The sequence below is a fragment of the Schistocerca serialis genome, chromosome 1 (genome assembly GCF_023864345.2).
Source record: "Schistocerca serialis cubense isolate TAMUIC-IGC-003099 chromosome 1, iqSchSeri2.2, whole genome shotgun sequence".
In the NCBI taxonomy this organism is placed as follows: Eukaryota; Metazoa; Arthropoda; class Insecta; order Orthoptera; family Acrididae; genus Schistocerca; species Schistocerca serialis.
Genome location: NC_064638.1, coordinates 241448265 through 241475687, shown reverse-complemented (window position 1 = coordinate 241475687; position 27423 = coordinate 241448265). Strand labels below are relative to the sequence as shown.

Genomic DNA, 27423 nt, shown 5'->3' with positions numbered 1-27423 from the left:
TTTAAAGATTCATGTCCATTATGCTTCTCGTCCTTGAATAACACTGAGCTCTTGTGGTGGTATTAATGATGGACTAGTAGACGAGACGTAAAAGCCCAACGAAAAAGGTACATTAGTTATTTCCTAACGACTTGACCCTTGAGGGCAGTGGTAGCCTTTCTTCTTCATTTATTTGCAGGCCGCAGATAAATATTTCGCACAAAGAACTCTGAGAGAGTTTCCTATTCACTAAATTTTATTTACTTCTCATGGTAAAGTCGTGATTCAATCAACGGAAAGCAACAGCTTCTTAACAGACAGGATGTGAAATCTATTTCCATTCTTTGGGCATGGGTGTGTGTGATGTCCTTAGGTTAGTTAGGTTTAAGTAGTTCTAAGTTCTAGGGGACTGATGACCTCAGAAGTTAAGTCCCATAGTGCTCAGAGCCATTTGAACCAAATCTATTTCCGTCGAAATTCGAGGAGGTACCTGAAATTTTTCCCCTCGTAACTCGCTTTGTAGCAGGTTAGGAAATGAATGGGTTAAGAAATTTGTTTTAGTCACGGAGGCGATGGTCGCAGAATTTATGCTATCGATTTTAGTCAAAAGAAACCAAAATGCACTGAAAGCAGGACCTTGCATGTTTTCTTAAACTTTTTATGTGTTACTTGCTGTTTTTACATAATTGTTCCTGGAAGCTACTGTACGCTGCTTTCATATTTTTAACAGCAATAAATGAACGTCCACACAGCAAAGTAGACAACTCCAAATGCCACAACCAGAATACGTTCTAATTCGGACATTTCCAAAAGCACAGACACCATTTTGATTCTGCAGCCATTATGAATCAGGACACAAAAGAATTAAAAACAATAGCTGGCAGTGGGCATTGATTTATATCAATGGGGCAGCTTGAAAATTTGTGCCAGACTGGAATTAGAATTCGCACACATTACTCTACATGCTTACCACTACACTACCTACGTTCGTTCGTGGTGACCACTGCGTCCAGATAGTGTAGTGGTCAGTGTGTAGGGCAGTGTGTGCTGTAGTGGTGACCAATGTATCCACGTGGTGTAGTGGTGTAGGGCAGTCTGTGCTGTTCTGCTGGCCACTGTGCCCAGAAGGCGTAGTGGTATACACACCTGCCTAGTAAACAGGAGACCTGCGAATCCTGGTCTGGCACAAATTTTCAACTTGCCCCACTGACAGCTGATGTCTTAACTCCTTTACGTCTTGCAAATAATCTAGTTAACAGCGGAGAAGGTAATATCAGCATGTGGCTTTCAGAGAACAGATTAACGCTTAACCGCTCAAAGGAAAGACGCAATGCTTACAGTCTCTGACACCGAACTTCTGTAAAAGCATACTTTTATTTTCTATGTGTTCTCAAACAGTCTGTTAAGTGGAACATTTTAAATTATTATGACTAAAGGTAGATTGAAAGTTTGTCCTTGGAAGCAAAACGTTCAGTATCTTGTGCAGAAGTTGAATGCCGCTCTCTTTACTACAAGAACGATCTCTGTTGCCTCTGACTTTCTGACCTTCACTTAACCATCCCGTATGGTGCAATTCTGTGCAATCACCAAGAATATTCTTGGCCCAGAAAGGGGCAGTCAGACAGTGTCAGTTTACAAGCTTCACGTAGGTTCAAATGTTCAACTGTGTGTGAGTTCTTAAGGGACCAAACTGCAGAGGTCATCGGTCCCTCGACTTACACACTACTTAAGCTAACTTAAACTAAACTATGCTAAGAACAACACACACACAGCCATGCCCGAGGGAGGTCTCGAACCTCCAGCGGGAGGGGCCGCATAGATAGTGACATGACGCCTCTAACCGCGCGGCCACTGCACGCAGCTTCATGTAGGTTGTTGTTTACGTTTATCACAACTCTAACTGTGCCATCCTACACACATACTCCACTATGGGTGTTGTGTACATAGTTTCGCGTAGTCAGCCCGTACACAACTCCCCCACTATAGCGCGTCCCGCTAAGCATAACAGCGCAGGCACAGCGCTCGTCCGTCTCCGCACTACGAGATGGCGCTGTCTTAGAGACGGACCAAATTCTGCTTCCGCCGATCCGCGTATTAATATGTAATGCAGCCAATGAAATTGCTGCTAACGTAGAACCTTTTCGCCTCGCGGATCATACTCGCGCAATGATACCTGAATGCGCGAGGTATTATAACGAGTGTACAGACCTCCGATCACTCAGTCTGCATTTATCTCCACCAGTCTGTACCAGTCTGCATTAGTCTGTACCAGCCTATAGTCAAGTTTCAGTCTGCGCCTAATAAGATTATCATATTCCTTTACATAGCCATGAAGAGAAATGTATAGACACTTTGTCAAGTATCAAAGATATGTGAGAATAAGATTAACGTACCAAGACCAAAGAAACTTCAGATTGTCAATTGTAAACAGTATCCAGAATCAAGTTACGTAATATCTATGATTTTTATTATTTTAATAAACGCGTGTGAAAATTAATCAAGTTCTGTTTAAAGTTGCTCACCGTCAATCTGCTACTCTAAGCGTGCAAGAGGCATTTCTATCGTCTGACCTAACAGCAGAAGAAAAACACGTCACGATAAGACCACGAGACATATTGCTGACACTCGCCTACTTCGTTAGAGCGACAAGTCAAATAATCTGATGGTGTGTGTACCGAAGGTCTTACAGTACGCACACCACAATGGGATTAAATGTTGTCAATACTGACTCATTCAGAAGAATATGCGACATTAATTCAGTGAACACTGGACGGAAACGCGATTTGCCCTTGGATAAAACTTCGTTAAGCATGGTACAGAAAGGTTTTCAATACATTCGAGCAGTATTGAAAAAAAAGCTCCGTAATAAGCCACACGTTTCATACCTAAGTTGAAATTTGACATACTACTATTCTGTGGCAAATTTTGGAAATTTGTGGTAAGGACTTATGGGACTGAACTGCTGAGATCATCGGTCCCTAAGCTTACGCATTACTTAATCTAACTTAAACTAAACCTGACTTACGCTAAGGACAACACACACACACACACCCATGCTCAAACGAGGACTCGAACCTCCGACTGGGGAATCCGCGCGGACCGTGACAAGGCGCCTCAGACCGCTACCCCGCGCTGCTCTTATTCTGTGTGGGGGTTTCTCGCAGTAGTTGAAAACTTTTCTCTGTAATGTTTGTATATTTCCTCCAAACTTTTTTCATGTTTCATTATTTTTTTAAATATTTTCTAACCCACGCTGTGTAAACTATGTGCTTATTCGTCCCATGACCAAGTAGCTTTTTCCCTTATATTCCCACTGAAACTAAAAGATAAACAAGAAATAAAAAGAAGAAAGATAGAGAGAGAGAGAGAGAGAGAGAGAGAGAGAGTGTGTGTGTGTGTGTGTGTGTGTGTGTGTGTGTGTGTGTGTAAGTAAGGCAGAGTGCGATTGGAGAGAGAAGCAAAAGATTATATATTTACTGGGGATGTATTAAAAACTGCCAGTAACAACTAAAGTGACAGTAATTAATACAACAGTGCTAGACGCAGTTTCTCATGGCTTTGTAATAAAAATACGTGAATACGACGAAGGGCAATCTACCAATAACATTCCGGAATACTGCAGCGCTCCTAGCAGACCAAGTTGGAAAACATCTTGGGTAGAACTCCTATGTATCTTCTCAGTTATAACAAAAAATGAACCAGTTAGAGAGTTCCTTGGCAGTGGACAGTGCACCCGTCTTTAGAGCCATCTCATATACACCGTAGGAGACCAACTGTACACTTCTGAAATCCATCGACACACTCTAGCATCTTCTGAGACGCGAAGCTAATGCTTTTGAATAAACATTGAACAACAATAACAACGACGTCGTAAGAGATTGATCACTAGCCCATTACTGAGATACGTTAGGTAAAGAATAACTAATCTCTTGATGATATTGAGTTACGTACGTTACCAAATCTAATGGCTGTCCAATTTAAGTCGGCCGTATTGAGATTAGTAGCTATTCCCTCATCTTTCGGTGTATAGCATCCGCCATTTGTTACAGTCGCCCTAGCAAACGTGGCTAACACGAAGTGTAATGCAGGAAACATAAGAGGATAATCTGTGAGACTTGCTGCCTGTCCTGTTCATCTGTTCGTGAGCTGTTGTGTCGGGCTATTTCGTAACAGCGTTTGAACAGTGTTACCTTACGGCGCTGTTATGTAACAACGACAATTCATGTGCAACAGTAAATGCAGCAGAAATTTTACGGGATTAACAGTGCGTGCAGCGGACTACGTTCCCACAAGTTTTGTTATATAACCTGTCTGTTATATTATATAATCTGTCATTTGATAATATAATCACAAATCTGATCGTACATCGTGGTTGATCTTCACGTCCTAGTGGATGCAAGTCGTTCTGAATATGAAATGTGCTATCGACGCATCGTAATACCGTAATCTTCGATTAATGTACCAGTAGTTTCAAAAATTTTAGGTCAGTGCAGGAAGCCAGTAAATGACTTGAAATCAAACCGGGGATATGCGATGTAAATGAGAAAAACTATATTGCGATTGCATGTGTGGTCTGAACAGTGTTCCCTGGAGGGTATCGATAAATATGTAAATGTTTTGCTGTAGAGAAACGTTTACTACATGCGCCCTTCAGTCTGGAACCGCGCGACCACTACGGTCGCAGGTTCGAATCCTGCCTCGAGCATGGATGTGTGTGGTGTCCTTAGGTTAGTTAGGTTTAAGTAGTTCTAAGTTATAGGGGACTGATGACCTCAGATGTTAAGTTCCATATTGCTCAGAGCCATTTTTGAACATCCGCCCTTTATTTCTTTTCTTTCTTCTTTATGGCCATGATTCAGCCTCTATGTAGCGCTATTTCATAAGTGCCTCTTTGCTTCCAGAAGACGACTGCGCGAAAACCACAATATATGCTGAAAATACACAAATGTCAGTGGATAGAGCATCTCTCCAAGTTTTTAACCTACATCACAGGTGCTGAATACGGGCACCATTTTTAACGCGCCAAACGGCAATACGATTGTCGAACTCTTGCCATATACGCCTTAAAACGCTGTGGTCGGTATCAAGAGCCGTATTAATAAGGCTTCCTTGCAACTCTTCGAAATGAAGAAGCATTGGAGGCAGGAAAATAATCCCATAAGAAGACATCATATGGAATCAAGTCATTTGTCTGTGGAGGGTCGCTGAAGAAGGGAAACTCATCCAATCCAACGCTAAGGCGGTTGAGCACTGAGGCAATCTGGAACGCCTGTAAGGAAGGGTGGTAGAGTACCGTCTTCAAAATGAAGTCCTTGCATAAGCCATTCCGGCAGTATGTCCACTTACGCGAAAGTAGTCAGTCTCCTCTGCGGAGGAAAACTGTCCCTAAAGTTTCGAAGAGGACGTGTCGAAAAGGACGCTAACTTTAGATGAATCGCACACACATGTTCCACAATCTCATGTGGATGTTCTGTGCTCTTGCAAGACGCGTGAAACGTGACTTCTTCACTGATGCTAACTGCTGTGAAAAATCATCTTCCTCTAGTAGCTGCCGCAGTTCATTGTAATAATGAGAACGAAGCTCACATTCGCTAGTAGTTAGCGCACGTAACAACTGCAGCCGGTGTGGTTTTACACGCAGACGTTCGCATAGAATGCGCCAGAGAGTTGAGTGCGGCATCTGCAGTTCTCTGCTCGCACGTGCCGTTGAATTCTTCGGGCTCCTGACGAATCATTCCCACACACACCACATCTTCGCTGCTGACGGTTCCGAAAGCGGCCAATCTCCCGAACTGCGTTGTATCACCCATGGATTGGTTTGTCTACTGAATGTTTTACGTGATATCTTATACGAAATCGCTGCTAAACCGCCACAACTGACTCACATGTGGCGAATTCAAGGACTCAACATGCACGCATCACTCAATAATATTCTGACACACTTGCCACCTAGTTCTGCACTCTGGAACTATGTGGCAGGGTAAATTACGAAAGGAAACTTGGAAATACGTGCACAATTTCTTGTAATTATCAGGCAGTCGTATTTTGAAAACCTGTAGGTACTTATGAACAAACATACATTTACATCTAAATATATTCTACCACCAGTATCAGCAACAAAGTGTCACATTCAGTTCACATATAAGAGTATTTACTGAGGATAAAATTTTGGCTGTATACTTCAATACACATCCAAATCACTCTTACCTTATTCTCATGAACTCAGCTCGAGATCTACAGTGTGATTTTGCTAAATGGGGATAAAAAGCAGGAAACGATCCCTGACAGGACACTGAGCATAAATATTGCATGAACATATGGGCGGAAATGCGTTCCAAAGGAAGTACACGTCCTTGTGCATGGGGAAAAAGGATCACTTTCAGTGACAGCGATATCAAAAGCAGGCATGTGCGCCGCCAGAGTGCGGTAAGCCGTCAATCGTGTGGAACATTCTCCACTCTGCCACCATTATCTGTATCACTTACAACGCGTGCACGCCTTGTTACCATCAACAGACCTGCCTCTGCAACGACGGTTTTACCGCAGGTTCATCTCACTGGCCACCACACTGCCGAAATTTCACAGATATGGCTACCATTTCCGGGGATGGCGTCGACGGGGTGGGTGGGCCAGGAATTGGGAGGGGGAGGGGGTAATGATGGTGATGTTTGGTTTGTGGGGCGCTCAACTGCGCGGTTATCAGCGCCCGTACAAATTCCGAACCTTTGTTCATTTCAATCTCGCCACTTTCATGAATGAAGATGAAATGATGAGGACTGCACAAACATTCAGTCATCTCGAGGCAGGTGAAAATTCCTGACCCCGCCGGGAATCCAACCCGTGACCCTTGGGGCGGGGGGTGGGGGTCACTAACGTCAACCTTCATAATACCCACGTGCTGCCCACAGAGAATCCCCATGGTATGGTGGCAACGAACCATCAGCGCCGGCTCAACCCCACTGTTAGGCGGGGAGTATTGGCGACCGCCAAGTGTGATCCAGTCTTTCGCCCCAACTCCTCACAGGCGGGTGGCAAAGCCTCCCCTGTTGTAGGACACTCCTTTGGTGGTGCTTGCTACATAACGGTGCTCCAGCTCTCTGTCGTCTTGGGTGTGGAGCTAAAACACTAGTGCAGACTGAACAATCATTGAAACTTACACTGTCAAAGATCTTCTATCTCTTCAAGTGAGAGTGGGAACGCTTTTCCGGTCACAACGCCATGCGATCTTTTTTGCTCCTTACCCTCTCAGAGATAGTTTCCTGAAATTTGGCTACATTTATCGAGTTCTCCTTGTATAATAGAGGCAACAGGATTGGTGCTCAGTACTCCTCGAATAACTGTTCTCTAAATTTACCCAACAGAGTGTAATGAGTACGAAGTTACTGTTCTCACAAAGATGCCCACTTAAGTTCCTTGCGCATATCCGTTACGGTTTCTTTTGGGTACTGACCGACTACGATCCCAGCAGCGCGTCTCCGGATTCATTCGCTGTCTCCCGTTATTCCAATTTGATAAGGTCTGCACAACGCCGGAGAAATATTTCAGAGTTTTTGAACTAGCTTCTTGTACGTGGTTTCCTTTACAAATACACTGCACTTCTTTTCCTATGTATGCGAAATACGTTACATTTATTTACGTTCAGGATCAACTGCCAGAGCCTCCACCATTCATCAATTCTCTGCAGGTCGTCCTGCAATTTCTTACTATCTTCTGGCGTTGCTACTTTGGTGGCCGGCGGCTGTGGCCGAGCGGTTCTAGGCGCCTCAGTCCGGAACCGCGCTGGTGCTACGGTACCAGGTTCGAACCCTGCTTCTGGCATGGATGTGTGTGATGTCCTTAGGTTAGTTAGGTTTAAGGAGTTCCAGGTCTAGGGGACTGTTGACCTCAGATGTTGAGTCCCATAGCTCTTAGAGCCATTTGAACAATTTTCTGCTACTTTGGTATAGACAACTGGATTATATGCGAATAGCCTGAAAGACCATTCGACGTTTTATACTAGATCATTCATATATATTGTAAACAGCAACGGTCCTATCGCACTTCCCTGTTGTACTCCGGATATTACCTTTACATCTGTCGATTTACTTTCGTTAAGAGCAACGTGTTGAGTTCTATCTGCAAGAAAGTCTTGAATCCAATCGCAACTCCGTAAGTTCGTATGTTTTCAATTAAACGGCAATTCGGGACGGTGTCTAACGCCTTACTGAAATCAAAGAACACGGCATCCGCCTGAGCGCCGTTGTCCACTGCGCTGCGCATCTCATGGAGGAACAGAGCGAGCTGAGTTTCGCAGGATCTCTCTTTGTGGAATCCATGTTGCCTTTTATAGACGAGATACTCATTTTCCAAAAAACGTCACAATTCTTGAGCATGAAACATATTCCATAATTCTACAAAGATCGAAGTCACCGATATAGGTCTATAATTGTGTGGATCCGTCTTACGGCCCTTCTTAAAAACGGGAATGACCTGCAGTAGCTAGGTACCTTTCGTTGCTCAAGCGATCTATGATAAATTACTGCTAGAAGGGGAGCAAGTTCTTTCGCATAATCTTTATAGAATCTTTTAGGTATCTCATCTGGTCTTTCCACTATTAAGCGATTGTAGCTGCTTTTCATTTCCGCAATCGGTTATCTCAGTATCTGCCATTTCGACGTTCGTACGGCGAATGAAAGGAGGGGCAATGTTACCATATTCCGCGGTGAAACAGCTTCGGAAGACCGAATTCAGTATTTCGGCCTTCTCTGTTATCTTCCGTTTCGGCGCCGGTGTAGTCAAAAATGGTTCAAATGGCTCTGAGCACTGTGGCACTTAACTTCTGTGGTCATCAGTCCCCTAGAACTTAGAACTACTTAAACCTAACTAACCTAAGGACATCACACACATCCATGCCCGAAGCAGAATTCGAACCTGCGACGTAGCGGTCGCGCGGCTCCAGACTGTAGCACCTAGAACCGCTCGGCCACTCCGGCCGGCCCGGTGTAGTCGCTGAGAGAATGAATAGATGATTTTGACTCACTTACTGATTTTACATATGACCAAAATCTCTTAGTGTTTTTACTCAGGTCGGTTGACAACGTGTTACTTTCAAAATCACTGAACGCTTATCTCATTGCTCTCCTTACGCTCATTTTCGCTTCATTCGACTTTTGTTTGTCAGCTATGTTCTTACTGCTCTTGAATCTCAGACGAAGTGCTCTTTGTTTACCTAGCGCTTTTCAAACAGGGCTATCAAACCATGGTGGATCTTGTCCATCCCTCAAAACCTTACTCTGAACATACTTGTCTAGAGCATACTGAACGATGCCTGAGAATTTTTTTCATTTGTTCTCCACGGCTTCGTCCTCATCACCGAATATTTGATGCTGACTTCTGAGATATTCTGAAATTTGTATCCCGTCACCCTTTCTGGGCAAATTTATCTTCCTACCTTTGTTAATATACCTTGTAGGACCCGTTTCATAGATGCTGTCACAGCCTTATGATCACTGGTACCTTCCTCTACGTTAGCTATTTCGATAAGTTCAGGTGTTTTTGTTGCCAGGAGGCCCAAGACGTTACCGTGACGAGATGGTTCTCTATCTATCTGCTCAAGGTAATTTTCGAACAAGACATCCAGAACAATTCCACACGAATCCCTGTCTCTGGCACCAGCTTTGATGGCATAAGACTCCCACTCTGTACCTGGCAAGTTGAATTCACCCACTATTACAACGGCATGAACAGGAAAATTACTAATGATATTCTGCAGGCTCTGTCTGAAGCGCTCTACAACTACAGATCCTGACCCAGGTGGTCTATAGAAGGATCCGATCACCATTTTTGACCGTTCTTTGATACTCAATTTCACCCAGATTAATTCACATTCAGAATCCGCGATAACCTCACTAGATTTTATCGAATTTTTTACTGCAATAATCACGCCGCCACCATTGGCGACTAACCTATCCTTACGATAAACGTTCCAATCTTAACTTAGGCATTCATTGTCATTTACCTCTGGTTTCCACCAACTTCCTGTTCCCAATACTATCTGTGCTTTATAACCTTCAGTAAGCGATACTAATTATGGGAACTTTCCTTGATGCTCCTGCAGTTTAATAAAATCATATTAATCTTTTCTGTCTCTACTCTGCGAGGACCAAGATTCTCTGAGGTCAGTGTGGCTTATTTATCAGACAAGTCGTCTTTGATCCCAAGGGAGGGGTTCTCTAACGTAAAAAAGCGCCCATTCGCACGCCACTTGTGTTCCGTTACCGTAGTAGCCGCTTCCTGCGTGTAGCGCACGCCCGACCAATTAAGGGGAACCCTAAAATTCTGCCCCGACTGCGGAGGTCGAGAAATTCGCATCCGATACCGTCGCAGAGTCGTCTGAGCCTTTGGTTTAGACCTTACACTCTGCTCCAAACCAGAGGACCACGATCAACCCTGTGTACGATGCTACAAACAGACAGCTTTGCCTGCATCCCGCGTGCGTTGCTATTTGCCTTCACCAAATCAACCAACCCCCGAAAGGAGCCGAGGATAGCCTCAGAATCCAAGCGGCAGGAGCAATTCGTACCGACATGTGCCACTACATGCAGCCGATGGCACCCAGTGCACTCGATAGCCGCCGGTAGGGCCTCCTCCACATCACGGATGAGACCTTCCGGCAAACATACCGAATGCACACGGGAATTGTTTCTGGCCTTATCTTCTATCTCCCTGAGGGATTCCATCACCCGCCTAACAATGGAGCTCCCAATGACAAGCATCCACCCTATCGACTGCTGCCCCAACAGGAGATGCAACCCGTGCTGGCTCAGAGTTATCATCAACAGTACCTGTTGCTAAGGCGCAGGGAGCTGTCATTTACTTGGACGGAGTTTTGCCTCAAAACCATGCTATAAATAGGTGCAAGTCATACTGTACTACGTTCGACTGAGCGTATGTAGGTATTGTGGTGCAACATAAAAAAATACATGGATATGTAAGACACGTCAGTTTTCACATAAAGAAGAGTACTTGATAAGAGTACGTGACCAAACACAACAAAAACCTGTAGTAGCTGTTAATGAAGGACAGCCACTCGTCAATGATTTGGAATTTTTATTTTTTATTTTTGAATTCAGATGCTGTTCTTGTCATTACTAATCGCCAGATACTAACTGTGGAATCATGCAAAATCTTTCTACGTGTCATGGTAATTTCACTGTATGTTTAACACGCACTGTGGTGTACATGATGAACCAGTCCATCATTTGTTTAGATGAGTGCGTAAAATTGCCCAGGAATTGCATGTGAATGATCCATTCTCAGACCATTGGCCATTACTCTAGTGTTTTTACTTCTGGCTCATTTCCATTTTTTGCAGTCTAGTAACCTGTACATTAAGTTACTTGGACAGATCCTCAGTCTGGCGCGGTTCCTCACTTTTCATCCAGCTGATCATCTGGTATTTAGGAAGGTTAGTTGATTTGGGGGAGGGGACCAAATAGCGAGGTCATGGGTCCCATCGGACTGGGGAAGGATTGGGAAGGATCTCGATCGTGTCCTTTCAAAGAAACCATCCTAGCACTTGTGTGGAGTGATTCAAGGAAATCACAGAAAACCTAAATCAGGATGGCCGGATGCGGGTTTGAATGGTCGTCCTCCCGAATGCGAGTCCAGTGTGATAACCACTGTGCCACCTCGCTCGGTATTTAGGAAGGTGGTGGAGTCCCCAATAATATCAAATGGTTCAAATGGCTCTGAGCACTATGAGAATTAACTTCTGAGGTCATCAGTCCCCTAGAACTTAGAACTACTTCAACCTAACTAACCTAAGGACATCACACACATCCATGCCCGAGGCAGGATTCGAACCTGCGACCCGAGCGGTCATGCGGTTCCAAACTGAAGCGCCTAGAACCGCACGGTCACAACGGCCGGCCCCAATAATATCTTTCTGTCCCAATCTACAACTTCAGGTGTCATGAAACTGTAGTATTGGACTGATATTTGCTTAAAATGTGGGCTGTTGTGGTAAGTATTCGTCTTACTCGAGCAGTTTTCCTTCCACGCTCTTATACATTGTTGATCTGAGGGTGCCGGCCTTTCCAGACCGCCATGCCGCCTTAGGCCACCATGTCAGAGCGACAAGTGCGTCACGTGGTGGTGACTCGCCGCAACTCGTCCAGCGGCCCGCCGTCAGCGCTGCCGCGCCCGCCACGGCCGGTTGAGGAACCACAGTTCGATCTTGTCTGCAAGGTAAGTTACCGTCAGTCTTTCTTCTCTGTCTTTATTTTGATTCCTATTCGCCATTCCTTCCGTGTGTCGACTTGGCTCTTTATTTACCATACTTAAAAAATATTGCTTTCTCTTGATATAGAAAGCATAAGCTGTCAAACTCTATAAATTCATCTCTCTTGTTGTATCTGCAGTCACATCTTGGTCTGTAAAGTCAACATTTTCTGACCCCTCACCCTCATTAAACGATTTAAAAACTGTTCGAAAATTATTTTTAATGTCAACTGGATTCAGAAAATGTACAGCTATGTTAAGAAAGAATCTGAAAGTGAGTGGGACAATTAATTGTCTTAAGTTTAGCAAAAGTTGGTCAACTTAACTTGTTTATCGACGATAACTGTAGATTCTTCTCACTCCTGTTTGGGACACGTACTCTTAGTGGACGATTCCTCGCTGCAATGGGTATAAGAGAAATGTCCGAGTTTTCTATTTCCATACATTAAGAAAATAACAAGTCGCAAGGATTGTATGTTGTCTTCAAAATACATTTATTCTATATCTGATTATTATCGTAATGCACTTCCAACATGCCGGTCCCTCAACATTTTAATACAGTCTTTCCAGTTCAGTCCAAAACTAAGGACTTGCAACCAACGGGAGCAACTCACTCACGCCTAAACATTACACATAATGCAAGTTGACAAGCGCAGAGATACAATAATTTTAGTCCAACCATATGTGTGTACGATCGACATAACCGAAGAGTTACATTTCATTAATATTTGGTGCAGAAAAACATATCTATTAACGAATCTTTCAGATGTTCAAATGTGTGTGAATTCCGAAAGGACCAAACTGCTGATGTCATCGGTCCCTAGACTTACACACTACATAAACTAACTTACACACACATCCTTGCCCGAGGGAGGTCTCAAACCTGCGGCGGGAGGGGCCGCGCAATCCGTGACATGGCGCCTCAAACGGTGCGACCACTCCGCGCGGCAACGAATCTTTCAGAATAATTGTAAAAACAATAAATATGATCATACATCGAATTTTAAGTAGTCATGACTTAAAATATACATCGAAAATACAAAAATCACAATGTTTTGCCCAGAATAATTAATCTTATGTTAGTTTCTTGCTTTATTTATGTTTGTTAAATGGATGATCATTTTGGCTGTAACATTAAAATTATTGCAAACGCAGTATTACAATTTCGATCTCATTGGAATGTGTTGTGAACTAATTTGTATCGGCTTCTCCAATACGCGAGGAAAAAACGGATGTACACTGACTAGTTCCATTAAGATCTCTACTACATGTTGTGGCTCAAGTCCGCCTATAATATTCGACACATATAACCCCTTGATCCACGTCAAACATCATTATCCTCCCTCTCAATCACTCCTATTATTAGATAAGGAAGTATTTTCCCCTTTCTTTCACAGATTGTTGATTCCTACCTTCCAACCCAGGTACTACATTTACTATGTCGACTGATTTCCGCCACAAATTTGGCCTGGAGGTAATTTGGCTGGAAGACATACACTGGTGTCCAAAATTAAAGCAACAAACTGCAATTTCCCCGTACTGTGTCTAATTCAAGAGGTAGTCATACAGACTGTCACCAGATGTCCGTACCATAGCGTTCTGCACGGAAGATGGTGCTCCAGTCAATGGACAACCACGCTAGCGATGACGTCAGGACACCTATCAGACGAGGTAGTGTTTGCCAGGTAGTCCCACATCCACCATCGCTGTAGATACAGTCACAGACGGTGCAGTATCGTGCAGAGAAGACGCCTACCAGGCTCTCTGCGGTGGAGAGCCATAGAAGGAATGGAAGCAGAACTGTCGCAAACTGATGTTGTCCGATGGCTTAATGTGAATCGCTCTGTTCCAGAATGAGATTTTCTCTCTGCAGCGGAGTGTGCGCTGATATGAAACTTCCTGGCAGATTAAAACTGTGTGCCGGACCGAGACTCGAACACGTGACCTTTGCCTTTCGCGGGCAAGTGCTCTTCCAACTGAGCTACCCAAGCACGACTCACGCCCCGTCCTCACAGCCCTACGTCTGCCAGTACCTCGTGTCCTACCTTCCAATCCCAGCGAAAGGCAAAGGTCCCGAGTTCGAGTCTCGATCGGGCACACAGTTTTAATCTGCCAGGAAGTTTCAATCGTTCTGTTGTTTCTCGGACGTGGCGACAGCTGGTAGAGACAGAAACTGTATCCCGAAGACCAGGTCAGGGCCCGACACCCACGACACCAGAAAGGGAGGACCGTAATTTGGCTGTAGGGGCACCACGGTACCGCCTTGGTACTGCACGGCACCTGGCATCTCACCTCGCAGCATGCACTGGATGTGTTTTATCGAGGCAGAGGTTGTACAGAAGGCTTCAGCAGAGTGGCCTTTATTGTCGGAGACTATGTGTATGTCTACCTCTGACGTGTCTTCACAGAAGGAAACGTCTAGAGAGAAATCATCAACATGACAGTTGGACTGTCGAACAATAGGCCAATGTTATTTTCACAGGTGAGTCCCAGTACGATCTGGAGAGTGATTCCCGACAGATTTGCGTATGGAGGGAACGTGGAACACGACTTCTGGACCAAAACACTGTGGAAAGAGACCGATATCGAGGAGCATCCCTAATTGTGTGGGCAGGGAGTATGTTGACCACTCTCATACCTGTTCATGAAATTGTACTATGTGTATGTCTACCTCTGACGTGTCTTCACAGAAGGAAACGTCTAGAGAGAAATCATCAACATGCCAGTTGGACTGTCGAACAATAGGCCAATGTTATTTTCACAGGTGAGTCCCAGTACGATCTGGAGAGTGATTCCCGACAGATTTGCGTATGGAGGGAACGTGGAACACGACTTCTGGACCAAAACACTGTGGAAAGAGACCGATATCGAGGAGCATCCCTAATTGTGTGGGCAGGGAGTATGTTGACCACTCTCATACCTGTTCATGAAATTGTACGGGTGAACCTGGAAGGTTCAACTGCTGTCAGGTTTTGTGATGAGATATTGGGACCTCATGTACGGTTGTTGCGAGATGCTGTGAGCCTAGACTTGATGGACGATAATGCTCGGCCTCATAGAGCTCGGATGATTGACGTTTTCTTGGAAACAGAAGATACTGCACGCATGGCGAGGCCTGCTCGCTCTCACAATTTGAATACCATAAAGTATGTGGGGGATGCACTAGGGAGACGTGCTGCATCACATAAGCATTGACCAACCACTTTCCAAGACTTCGGAGCAGCTGTGCAGGAAGAATGGGTGTTATTGCCTCAACCATGAGATTGATGGCATCATTCGCTGCGTGCCCCATCGTTGTCAGGCTTGTATTGCAGCCAGAGGCGGTAACATCCTATACTGAGCTCATTAGCAAGTTGGCAGAATGTGTGTGCAAATCTGTTAAGTTGAACTGTTTGCGTTCTGTATTCTTTACATTGTTTCTATTTTACTACACGTGTTTGTACTGTTCTGCGGCAAAAGAAACGCAGGCTTGCAAAATTTCCGTTTGTTGCTTTAAATTCGGACACCAGTGCAGTTAATACTATTCTTGTTCCTCCGCCAAAGAAATATAACACTAAAGAATGCGAAGATTAAAGGGAGTAATTTCGTTTTCCATATTTTAAAGTTCATGTGCAATCTTCCACTCAGCATATTACGAAGAAAAGTTGAAGAAAACATGGCGGAGGATCAGGAAAGGAATAGGTACTCCTGATACTAACGAATCTAACTGGGAATAGGCGTTTGACGGTGTGTACTAGAGTGTCCTCGAGTAGACGTTGAAAAATGTGGTTCTTCAGCTTCTCCTGGCGTAATTCATGACGAAAAAGTTCACTTGTGAACGGCCGGATGTCGCAGTCCAGTGGGAATAATACTTCGGCAAGTGACCCAATTGCCGTCATCAGGTATACTGGTGAACTGCGGCACTTTCATCTATTCCCTCCCTCCGACCTCCGCTGCGTGCGTGGGCCGCGACTGGGAGTGGACGAGCGACCAGCATTTCATCCTCCCCCCCCCCTCCCCCCTCCTTCCTATCCTTCTCACCATTCAGTCCATCACGCCGACCCGCCGAGCTGTCTGCGGTTCACGCCGAGGTCTCGTGCTGGCGGTGTTTCCGCTGTCGCTACGCTTGCCTCCGACGTCAGTTTGTTGTTGGAGCAACAGCGGAGATGACACCACCACGCGCATCGCACAACAAATTGATGCCGAGGACAGACGGTGCAACAGCAGAGACGCAGCCAGCATGTGTCCCATGGCACTAACCGTGGACCGAGTGACGAGTCGGCAGCAGGAGGGAGGGAGGAGATGATGGACGTGCGTCCGCTCCTGTCTGCGGATCGAGCACGAAGGGGCAGGTCGGAGGGAGGGGGACGAGATACAAGTGCCGAGCTAGCTCCTAGGCATTCAGTTCATAAGCGCCTGGTCGCTTGCCGAAATATTGTGCCCGTTGGACACTGAATTTCGACCATTTACCTGCGAATTTCTTAATGGCCATGAAAGATGGTTGGTTAAAATGGCTCTGAGCACTATGGGACTTAACATCTATGGTCATCAGTCCCCTAGAACTTAGAACTACTTAAACCTAACTAACCTAAGGACATCACACAACACCCAGTCATCACGAGGCAGAGAAAATCCCTGACCCCGCCGGGAATCGAACGCGGGAACTCGGGCGCGGGAAGCGAGAACGCTACGGCACGACTACGAGCTGCGGACTAAAAGATGGTAATGTGGACTGAACGAACAGAAAATCTTAGAGAATCTCCACACAAGACAGAAACTTGTATCTAGGATTGGCAGTGAGGAAACGGATGAGGCAGATGTTATGAGAATTATTAAACAAGGGTTTTCTTTACCAACAGCACTTTTCAGAATTTATCCTTAGAAACTGACATACAAAGCGTCAGTAAAAGCAAGAGGAATAATAATCGGAGAAAAGAGGATAACGACAATGAAGTATGGTGATGATTAGGCAGTTTTGGCTGAATGGGGGAAAGAATTACAATTTAGGATGGAGAGGATTTTAGAAGTGAGAAAAGAGCACAGACTAAGGATAAATGTAGGAAAGACCAAAGTGGTGTAAATCAACAGACCGTCCGTCAAAATATCACTTTGAAACGAGCCGTCAAAAATATTACTGGAAGAAAAGACTTTGAAACAAGTAAGATCTTTTAGGTACAGGAAGTTTGGTGACATTAACTGGAAGACGTCTGGAGTAAGTGAGAAGTAGAATATCTATGAATAAAAAAGAGTTTTTCGGCAGATGAAACATCTGTTTGCATTATAAAGAATTCCGTTCGAATTGAGAGAGAGGTACGCCAAGAGTTTTGTTTAGAGTGTAGTGCATGGCAGCGAATCGTGCACAGTCAGAAAGAAAAAAGGAATTTATACGGATAGTTTTGTAACGGAATTGTGCAGTAAAATACTAAAAGTGAAATAGACTGACAGAATGATGGATGAAGAGGTCCTTCTTAGATCAGATGAGGAAAAAGAACTAATAGAAACCATCTTGACAGGGACACATGTGGAATCTAATTGTCTGCTATTCCCGGAAATATTCCTGGGAAGAGAGTTAGAAAAGGACTTGGGTGACATTACAAACGGACGAAGTTACCTGCAGATTACGAAAGAGGCACAGGACAAAGGAAAATGTAGAGCATCCAACAGACAGCTATATCAAAGGCGAATAACAAATGGCATGTACAATACCTTCATTTCTACTTTGATCATCGATACACAGCGTCAGTCTCATCATTATATTATGTTCTTCACAAAGTTAACACATGGCAGCACCCACATCATATTTTATTATTCTCACAACATTAAGGTTGATTCCTTCCGTATTTACCAATGACTTTTTATTTAAAACCTTATATTACGCTTTATCTTGATTTTAATAGCTAGTGATTATCTCTGACAAGCTGGGCATTTCTCTAGAATTGAAATAAAAACGGTAAAAATCATTGAAATGTCTGTGGCAGGTTATGTTTGTAATATACCTGCAGAAATTTATTTTGAATTAAGTAGATTAATACAAGAACGTAATATCAAATTATGGTTAACTAGATTTGGAGAGTTATAGCTGATGATTCGATTTTAACGGTCCGATAAAGCATATCTGTAAATTCTTCTGATTCTATATTTCGTTACATACTTGTCTCAACCGCAATATAAAAAAGCAGTTAACGAGCAGTTTCACTGCTTCAGTTCTTCAAAGACAATCTTCAGATCTATGAAGAGTAGACATACACAGTTAACAGTAAAGGATATTACGCTGGTGAGAGCCCCAGGGGGAAAATTGAAAACATTTAAAAATTAAGACATAATAACGGACAATCACATGAAGTAACATTTAGATATTATTTTACAATAATAAGTGAGCATCACAGTTTTGAAAGACGAAACCAAATTAATACATTGCTTTTGCTGAGGCTGACAATGATAAGTGGGTGGTTGACTGTGTTACTTTTCATTATTCTAGACGGTGTACGACAGTGTACGTCTAGACAGTGTACGTCTATAAACAAAATCAGAAATCTTTCGAAGAGAATCCCTGCTGTTTTTTCCGATTCTTGCTCAGATTGTTTAGGAGTAAAATTTCGCTCCTCCGTTCAGTAAGATTATCCCGCGATAGTTGTTTTGATCTGTCCTGTTTCCTTTTTTCGTCTGGTCCATTCTCCTTGTTACTGTTTTCCATATGCTCCTTCCTTTGCCGATTCTGTGAACTTCCTCATTCAGTCCAACTAATTCTCAACATTCTTCTGCAGCATCAGATCTCAAACGCTTCTATTCTCTTCTGTTCTGACTTTCCAACTATCCATGATTCACTACCGTACAATACTGTACATCCTCAAAATTTTCGTTCTCAAATTAAGGTCAATTTTTTTTACTAGTAGACTTCTTTTGACTAGGAATGCCTTGTTTGCCTGTGTTAGTTTGCTTTTTATGCTCTCCTAGCCACATCCGTCACGGGTTATTTTGCTTCCAACGTCGCAGAATTCATTAATTTGATCTGCAGCGTGAGCATCATCTTTCATGTTAAGTTTCTCGCTATTCTCATTTCCTCTGCTTCTCATTACTTTGATCTTTTTCGGTATACTCGCAATTCATTTTCTTTACTCTTTAGAATGTTCGTTCTATCCTGCAGATCTAGTAATTCTTCTTCACTTTCTCTGAGAACAGCAATATTATTAATGAATCATATCGTCGATATCCTCTCACGCAGAATTTTTATCCCACTCCTGAACTTTTCTTTTGTTTCCTGCATTGCTTCTTCGATGTGCAGACCGAACAGTAGGGGCGACAGACTGCATCCCCCTCTTACCCCCTTGATGTACAGACCGAACAGTAGGGGCGAAAGATTGCATCCCGTCTTACCCCCGTTTTAATCCGAGTACTTCGTTCTTGGGTTTTCACTCTTATTGTTCATTTTCGGTTCTTGTACATATTTTATATTGCTCTTCTTTTCCCACAGTCTACGCCTATTTTTCTCAGAGCTTCGAACATCTTACATCATTGTACTGTTTCCAATTATTTTTTCAGGTCGACAAATCCTATGAAAGTGTCTCGATTTTTCTTGGGTCTTGCTTGCATCGCCAAGCGCAAAGTTAACATCTTACATCATTTTACTATTTCCAATTATTTTTTCAGGTCGACAAATCCTATGAAAGTGTCTCGATTTTTCTTGGGTCTTGCTTGCATCGCCAAGCGCAAAGTCAGAACTGCCTCTATCGTGCTCTTACCCCCTCTCTAAAGCCAAACGGACCGTCTTCTAACAGTTCCTCAACTTTTTTTCCAATTTTCTGTATATTATTGTTGTCACCAATGTGAGCGCACGAGTTGCTAAGCGAATGTACGATAGATCTCGCAGTTATCTCCCCTTTCTATCTTCAGAATTGAATGGAAGATACTTTTCTGAAAGTCTTGTGGTATGTCGCCAGTCTCGTACATTCTGCACACCAGCGTGAACAGTCATTCGGTTGCCGCTTCCAGCAATTATTTTAGAAATTCCGACGAAATCTTATCTACCCCTTCTGCCTCATTAAATCTGAAGTCTCCTAAAGCTCTTATAAATTCTTACTCTAGTGCTGGATCCCTATTTCTTCCTTATCGACACCAACGTCTTCTTCTATCACATCGTCAGACAAGCTCTCCCCATCATAGAAATCTTCTGTGTACTCTTTCCAACTACCCGCTCTCTCTTCTGAGTTTAACAGTCGAATCCTCATTGCACTCTTAATGTTGCCGCTCTTGGTTTTAATTTCACCGAAGATGGTTTTGCCTTTCATATGTGCTGAATCAGGCCTACCGACGATCATTTCTTACTCTATACCTTCACAATTTTCTTCAACTGCACTGCGTACTGTCATATTCCTTATGGAGCATCCACATACACTCCTGGAAATGGAAAAAAGAACACATTGACACCGGTGTGTCAGACCCACCATACTTGCTCCGGACACTGCGAGAGGGCTGTACAAGCAATGATCACACGCACGGCACAGCGGACACACCAAGAACCGCGGTGTTGGCCGTCGAAAGGCGCTAGCTGCGCAGCATTTGTGCACCGCCGCCGTCAGTGTCAGCCAGTTTGCCGTGGCATACGGAGCTCCATCGCAGTCTTTAACACTGGTAGCATGCCGCGACAGCGTGGACGTGAACCGTATGTGCAGTTGACGGACTTTGAGCGAGGGCGTATAGTGGGCATGCGGGAGGCCGGGTGGACGTACCACCGAATTGCTCAACACGTGGGGCGTGAGGTCTCCACAGTACATCGATGTTGTCGCCAGTGTTCGGCGGAAGGTGCACGTGCCCGTCGACCTGCGACCGGACCGCAGCGACGCACGGATGCACGCCAAGCCGTAGGATCGTACGCAGTGCCGTAGGGGACCGCACCGCCACTTCTCAGTCGCTTCTGCCTTGGTGCCAATGATGGTCGTATGCGTGTTTGGCGCCGTGCAGGTGAGCGCCACAATCAGGACTGCATACGACCGAGGCACACAGGGCCAACACCCGGCATCATGGTGTGGGGAGCGATCTCCTACACTGGCCGTACACCACTGGTGATCGTCGAGGGGACACTGAATAGTGCACGGTACATCCAAACCGTCATCGAACCCATCGTTCTACCATTCCTAGACCGGCAAGGGAACTTGCTGTTCCAACAGGACAATGCACGTCCTCATGTATCCCGTGCCACCCAACGTGCTCTAGAAGGTGTAAGTCAACTACCCTGGCCAGCAAGATCTCCGGATCTGTCCCCCATTGAGCATGTTTGGGACTGGATGAAGCGTCGTCTCACGCGGTCTGCAAGTCCAGCACGAACGCTGGTCCAACTGAGGCGCCAGGTGGAAATGGCATGGCAAGCCGTTGCACAGGACTACATCCAGCATCTCTACGATCGTCTCCATGGAAGAATAGCAGCCTGCATTGCTGCGAAAGGTGGATATACACTGTACTAGTGCCGACATTGTGCATGCTCTGTTGCCTGTGTCTATGTGCCTGTGGTTCTGTCAGTGTGATCATGTGATGTATCTGACCCCAGGAATGTGTCAATAAAGTTTCCCCTTCCTGGGACAATGAATTCACGGTGTTCTTATTTCAATTTCCAAGAGTGTATATAGCGAACTTCAAACACATCTCGTCGTTAGTCAGTAATTCAGTGTCCCTTGTCCTTTTACAGTGATTCTGCGTACGAGTCTGTTAAATTTCAGTCTACTCTTCTTCATTACTAAATTGTGATCAGAGTATATATGTTCCTGGGTACACCTTACAATCCAGTTTCTGTATTCGGAATCTCCGTCTGATCATGATGTACTACAGTTGGAATCTTCCAGTATGTCCAGGCCTTTTCCAAGTGTAACTCCTCCTCTTGTGGTTCTCGAACAGTGTATTTGATATCATTAACTGAAATCTGTTGCAGAATTCAAATATTCTCCCTTTCGTCTCCTTCCTACTACCGAGCTTATACTCTCCCTTAACTTTTTCTTCTATTCCTTTCTTTATAACTGCATTTCAGTTCTTCGTGATTATTAGATTTTCATCTCCCTTTACGTACTGAATTACCCGTTCAATATCCTCGTATACTTTATCTCTCTCTTCACGTTCTTCTTGCGATGTTGGCATGTATACCTGAACTACTGTTGTCGGCGTTTATTTGCTGAATCTGTTAAGAACAACACTGTCACTGAACTGTTCATAGTAACTCACTCTCTGCCCTACCACACTAATCGTAACGGATCCTACTCACGTTACACCATTTTCTACTACTGTTGATATTACCCTATATTCTTCTGGCCGAAAATCCTTATCTTCTCTCCGATTCAGGTCATTGATGGCCACTGCATCTAGACTAAGTGTGATGTGCGTACTGTAAGACCTTCGGTACACACACCATCAGATTATTTGACTTGTCGCTCTAACGAAGTAGGCGAGTGTCAGCAATATGTCTCGTGGTCTTATCGTGGCGTGTTTATCTTCCGCCGTTAGGTCAGACGATAGAAATGCCACTTGCACGCTTAGAGTAGCGGATTGACGGTGACCAACTTTAAACAGAACTTGATTAATTTTCTCACACATTTATTAAAATAATAAAAAATATAGAAATTACGTAACTTGATTCTCGATGCTGTTTACAATTGACAGTCTGAAGTTCCTTTGGTCTTGGTACGTAATCTTATTCTCACATATCTCTGATACTTGACAAAGTGTCTATTCATTTATCTTCATGGCTATGTACAGGAATATGGTAATCTTATTAGGCGCAGACTGAAACTTGACTATAGACTAATGCAGACTAATGCAGACTGATGCAGACTGAGTAATCGGAGGTCTGTACACTCGTTATAATACCTCGAGCGTTCAGGTATCACTGCGCGAGTGTGATCCGCGAGGAGAAAAGGTTCTACGTTAGCAGCAATCTCGTAGTGTGGAGACGGACGAGCGCTGCGCCTGCGCTGTTGTGCTTAGCGGGGCGCGCTCTAGTGGGAAAGTTGTGTACGCTCTGACTACGCGGAACTATGTACACAACACTAAGTTTTTGCATTTCCCTTTTCAGATTTTCTAGCTGCCCCACGTCGTTCAAACTTCTCTGGTTCGACGGGACGTTAGACACTAGTCTTCGTTCCTTCCCTTTCTACTGAGCGCGATGCGTATGGACATGCAAACTTTCCTAACTCTCGTAGTATGCTCAATATTGATTGTTGCCAATTTAGAGTTGTCAGTTGCTTACATTCTTAGCTCACCATCTGCCATTTGATAGAACATGCACGTAGTGCTCAAATTTTTTGTTATTGAGATCATCGCCCCCTCGGAATAGTTTCATGCAGTTATTCATTCATGTTACTCGACACCTATCCTCTTCATATCTAAGTCAGATCAGTTTAGGCTCTGGAGAAATGTAGGAACTCGCGAGGCAATACTGACGCCACAACTTACCTTAGAATAAAGGTCGAAGAATGTTTATAACATTTGTAGACTTATAATAAGATTTGGCTTCGTTGACTTCAACACACTCTTTGAAATCCTGAAGATATTGAGGATAAAATACACGGAGCAAAAGTTTATCCATATCTCGTATACATGAGAGACTTCAATTACGAGTCGGAAAACATGACAGGGAAGCAGAAGCTGAGGATGGATGAGACAGTGTAGTAGCCAGTATCGGCTGTAATTCAATCTGCAGAATGATCAAGTAATAAAAGCAGCTAAGGAGAACGTTAATAAGCCAATTAGAGTTCAAGAGAACAAATAAAATCTTTGAACTTTGCCGATGACGTTGTAACTCCGTGCAAGACAGCAAAGCACTTGGAATATCAGTTGAACAGAACGGACACTGTCTTGAAATGAGGCTATAAGATGAATATAAATAAAAGTAAAACAAGTCTATGGAATATAGTCAAATTGAATCAGGCGACGCTGAGGAAATCAAATTAGAAAATGAGACGAATTTTGCAACTTAGGCAGCAAAATACACTACTGGCCATTAAAATTGCTACACCACGAAGATGATGTGCTACAGACGCGAAATTTGACCGACAAGAAGAAGATGCTGTAATATGCAAATGATTAGCTTTTCAGAGCATTCACACAAGGTTGGCGCCGGTGGCGACACCTACAACGTGAAGACATGAGGAAAGTTTCCAACCGATTTCTCATACATAAACAGCAGTTGACCGGCGTTGCCAGGTAAACGTTGTTGTGATGCCTCGTGTAAGGAGGAGAAATGCGTACCATCACGTTTCTGACTTTGATAAAGGTCGGATTGTAGCCTATCGCGATTGCGGTTTATCGTATCGCGACATTGCTTCTCGCGTAGGTCGAGATCCAATGACTGTTAGCAGAATATGGAATCGGTGGGTTCAGGAGGGTAATACGGAACGCCGTGCTCGATCCCAACGGCGTCGTATCACTAGCAATCGAGATGACAGGCATCTTATCCGTATGGCTGTAACGGTTCGTGCAGCCACATCTCGATCCCTGAGTCAACAGATGGGGACGTTTGCAAGACAACAACCATCCTCATGAACAGTTCGAGGACGTTTGCAGCAGTATGGACTATCAGCTCGGAGACCATGGCTATGGTTACCCTTGACGCTGCATCACAGACAGGAGCGTCTGCGACGGTGTACTCAACGATGAACCTGGGTGCACGAATGGCAAAGCGTCATTTTTTGGATGAATCCAGGTACTGTTTACAGCATCATGATGGTCGCATCCGCGTTTGGCGACATCGCGGTGAACGCACATTCGAAGCGGGTATTCGTCATCGCCATACTTGCGTATCACCCGGCCTTATGCTATGGGGTGCCATTGGTTACACGTCTCGGTCTCCTCTTGTTCCCATTGACGGCACTTTGAACAGTGGACGTTAAATTTCAGATATGTTACGACCCGTGGCTCTTACCTTCATTCGATCCCTGCGAAACCCTACTTTTCAGCAGGATAATGAACGACCGCAAGTTGCAGGTCCTGTACGGGCCTTTCTGGATACAGAAAATGTTCCACTGCTGTCCTGGCCATCACATTCTCCAGATCTCTCACCAATTGAAAACGTCTGGTCAATTGTGGCCGAGCAACTGGCTCGTCACAATACGCCAGTCACTACTCTTGATCAACTGTGGTATCGTGCTGAAGCTGCATGGGCAGCTGTACCTGTACACGCCATGCAAGCTCTGTTTGACTCAATGCCCTTTATTACGGCCAGAGGTGGTTGTTCTGGGTACTGATCTACGCACCCAAATTGCGTGAAAATGTAATCACATGTCAATTCTAGTATCATATATATTTGTCCAATGAATACCCGTTTATCGTCTGCATTTCTTCTTGATGTAGCAATTTTAATGGCCAGTAGTGTAACTGATTTGGCCGTACTAAAGAAGACATAAAATGCAGACTGGGACTGCAAGAAAAGTATTTCTGAAATATAGAGACGTGTTAACATCGAATATAAATTTAAAGATTTGGACATATGTTCTTTTGTGATTATGTTTTTGTTGTGTCTAGACAAGACAGCCTAGACACAATGAGAGGAAGCCGAAAGCCACGCGCTAAGTTAAAGCAGGATGGCGTGAGGTCTGAAACAGGATACGTAATGAATGCTATAAAGAAAAGTACGTAGCTTCTGGAATACTTAACTTTAATCCATCCTTTTGGTACATCTGGAGATTGTGGCGATACAAGTGACACTCTTTAGATACATGCAATGTTACTAATGGCGCCTTGCTAGGTCGTAGCCATGGACTTAGCTGAAGGCTATTCTAACTATCTGCTCTGCAAATGAGCGAGGCTTCGTCAGTGTAGTCGCTAGCTACGTCGTCCGTACAACTGGGGCGAGTGCTAGTCCGTATCTCGAGACCTGCCTTGTGGTGGCGCTCGGTCTGCGATCCCTGACAGTGGCGACACGCGGGTCCGACATGTACTAATGGACCGCGGCCGATTTAAAACTACCACCTAGCAAGTGTGGTGTCTGGCGGTGACACCACAGTTTTTCTAGGGTATAGACTTGTAAGTAAGTGGAACGTGGACAGCAAACATTTCAGGTAGAAAAAGAACAGAAGCGTCTGAAGACTACAGTAAGCAGGTTCAAGTGGATGTGGAATCCATCACATCAGTCCTCTGACAAGATCGCAACAACGGACCACATCTCTCCTTTTCTCCTTTCACCACCCGTTCAGTCACAATTTGGATTTTCGTATTCTGTTCTTTTTACAGAAAACTCTTTTACTTTTGTGCTGTATTTCCTGCTATTTCTTTTCTCCATCTTTCTTCTTTATACATCTTACTTACGATGTATAAAAAATTTCAACCTTGAAGAATCTTCAGATTTGGAAGACACCTGAAATTTCAGGATCAGGCGGAAACAAACCGCTACGGAGTAGTGTGGTTGAGGCAGCGCTGTAATTACCTGGTGGTACACGTCGCTAGCTCGTGGCTATAATAAACGGGTGGCCACTAACCTTACCTTCGGGAGCTACAAACTTATGGAACTGATTCTAAGACAACTGCATTGTTTAAAGACTAATCAAACTAATGTCATACAGCATTGTGGGTGGGATATCCCACGGGTAGGGTTCAGCCGCCTTAATGGCTCTAATGAACATTAATGAAAAAGCGTTTATTTTGTGCCAAAGCTTACATCATTCAACTACCTTTCTTTACACAACAAAAATGAAGAAGCTGGTTTCGTTATGTTCTTTTTCGAGTGTTCATTTTAGTTGTTAGCTTTTTGAACTCCGTTGGTAACTGTTTCCCAGTAGCTTCAAATCTACAGCTGGAGAGAGCAAAACGCACAAGTTCTCTTGGAAGTTCTCCCCGTTACTTAAAATCCTCTTTAAGTTTTGCTCCATAGATTTTATAAAAGAGATTTTGTTGTCAATCCTCCACAAGCTGCTAAAATGTTTATTATTCACAAATTAGTTTCGGCATTAGAGTCTGCCAGAGGATGGCTTAAATGTCGAAGTAGTTGAATAATATAAAAATTTTCGCTGCTTGTGGTGGATGTACAACAAAATGTTCTTCAGTTATTACAGATCGATATTTAGATTGAAATAGATTAAACATCAAGTACAGTGATTCACACGCAGAAGTGGTCCCCAAATTCAGGTCAGTCTCTTGTCACGGTCTTTTGTTGGTTGGCACTTTCGTTTTGGACACTTCTTTGCAAATTCAACAGTTGAAGAACTGTTTCTCTCCAGTGCTTTGTCATTC

General features: G+C 44.1%; 1 protein-coding gene across 3 annotated transcripts in view; it reads left to right on the top strand.

Moving 5' to 3' along the window:
• LOC126466830 (ras-related protein Rab-37-like) overlaps positions 1–27423 on the top strand; it is a 338533-nt gene that overhangs the window by 229749 nt on the left and 81361 nt on the right. For all 3 annotated transcript variants that reach the window (XM_050096415.1, XM_050096414.1, XM_050096413.1), the window contains one exon: positions 12061–12207. In XM_050096415.1, coding sequence (XP_049952372.1) covers positions 12085–12207 — 123 coding nt within the window. In that variant the 5' untranslated portion in view covers positions 12061–12084. The remainder of the gene's footprint in view (positions 1–12060; positions 12208–27423) is intronic.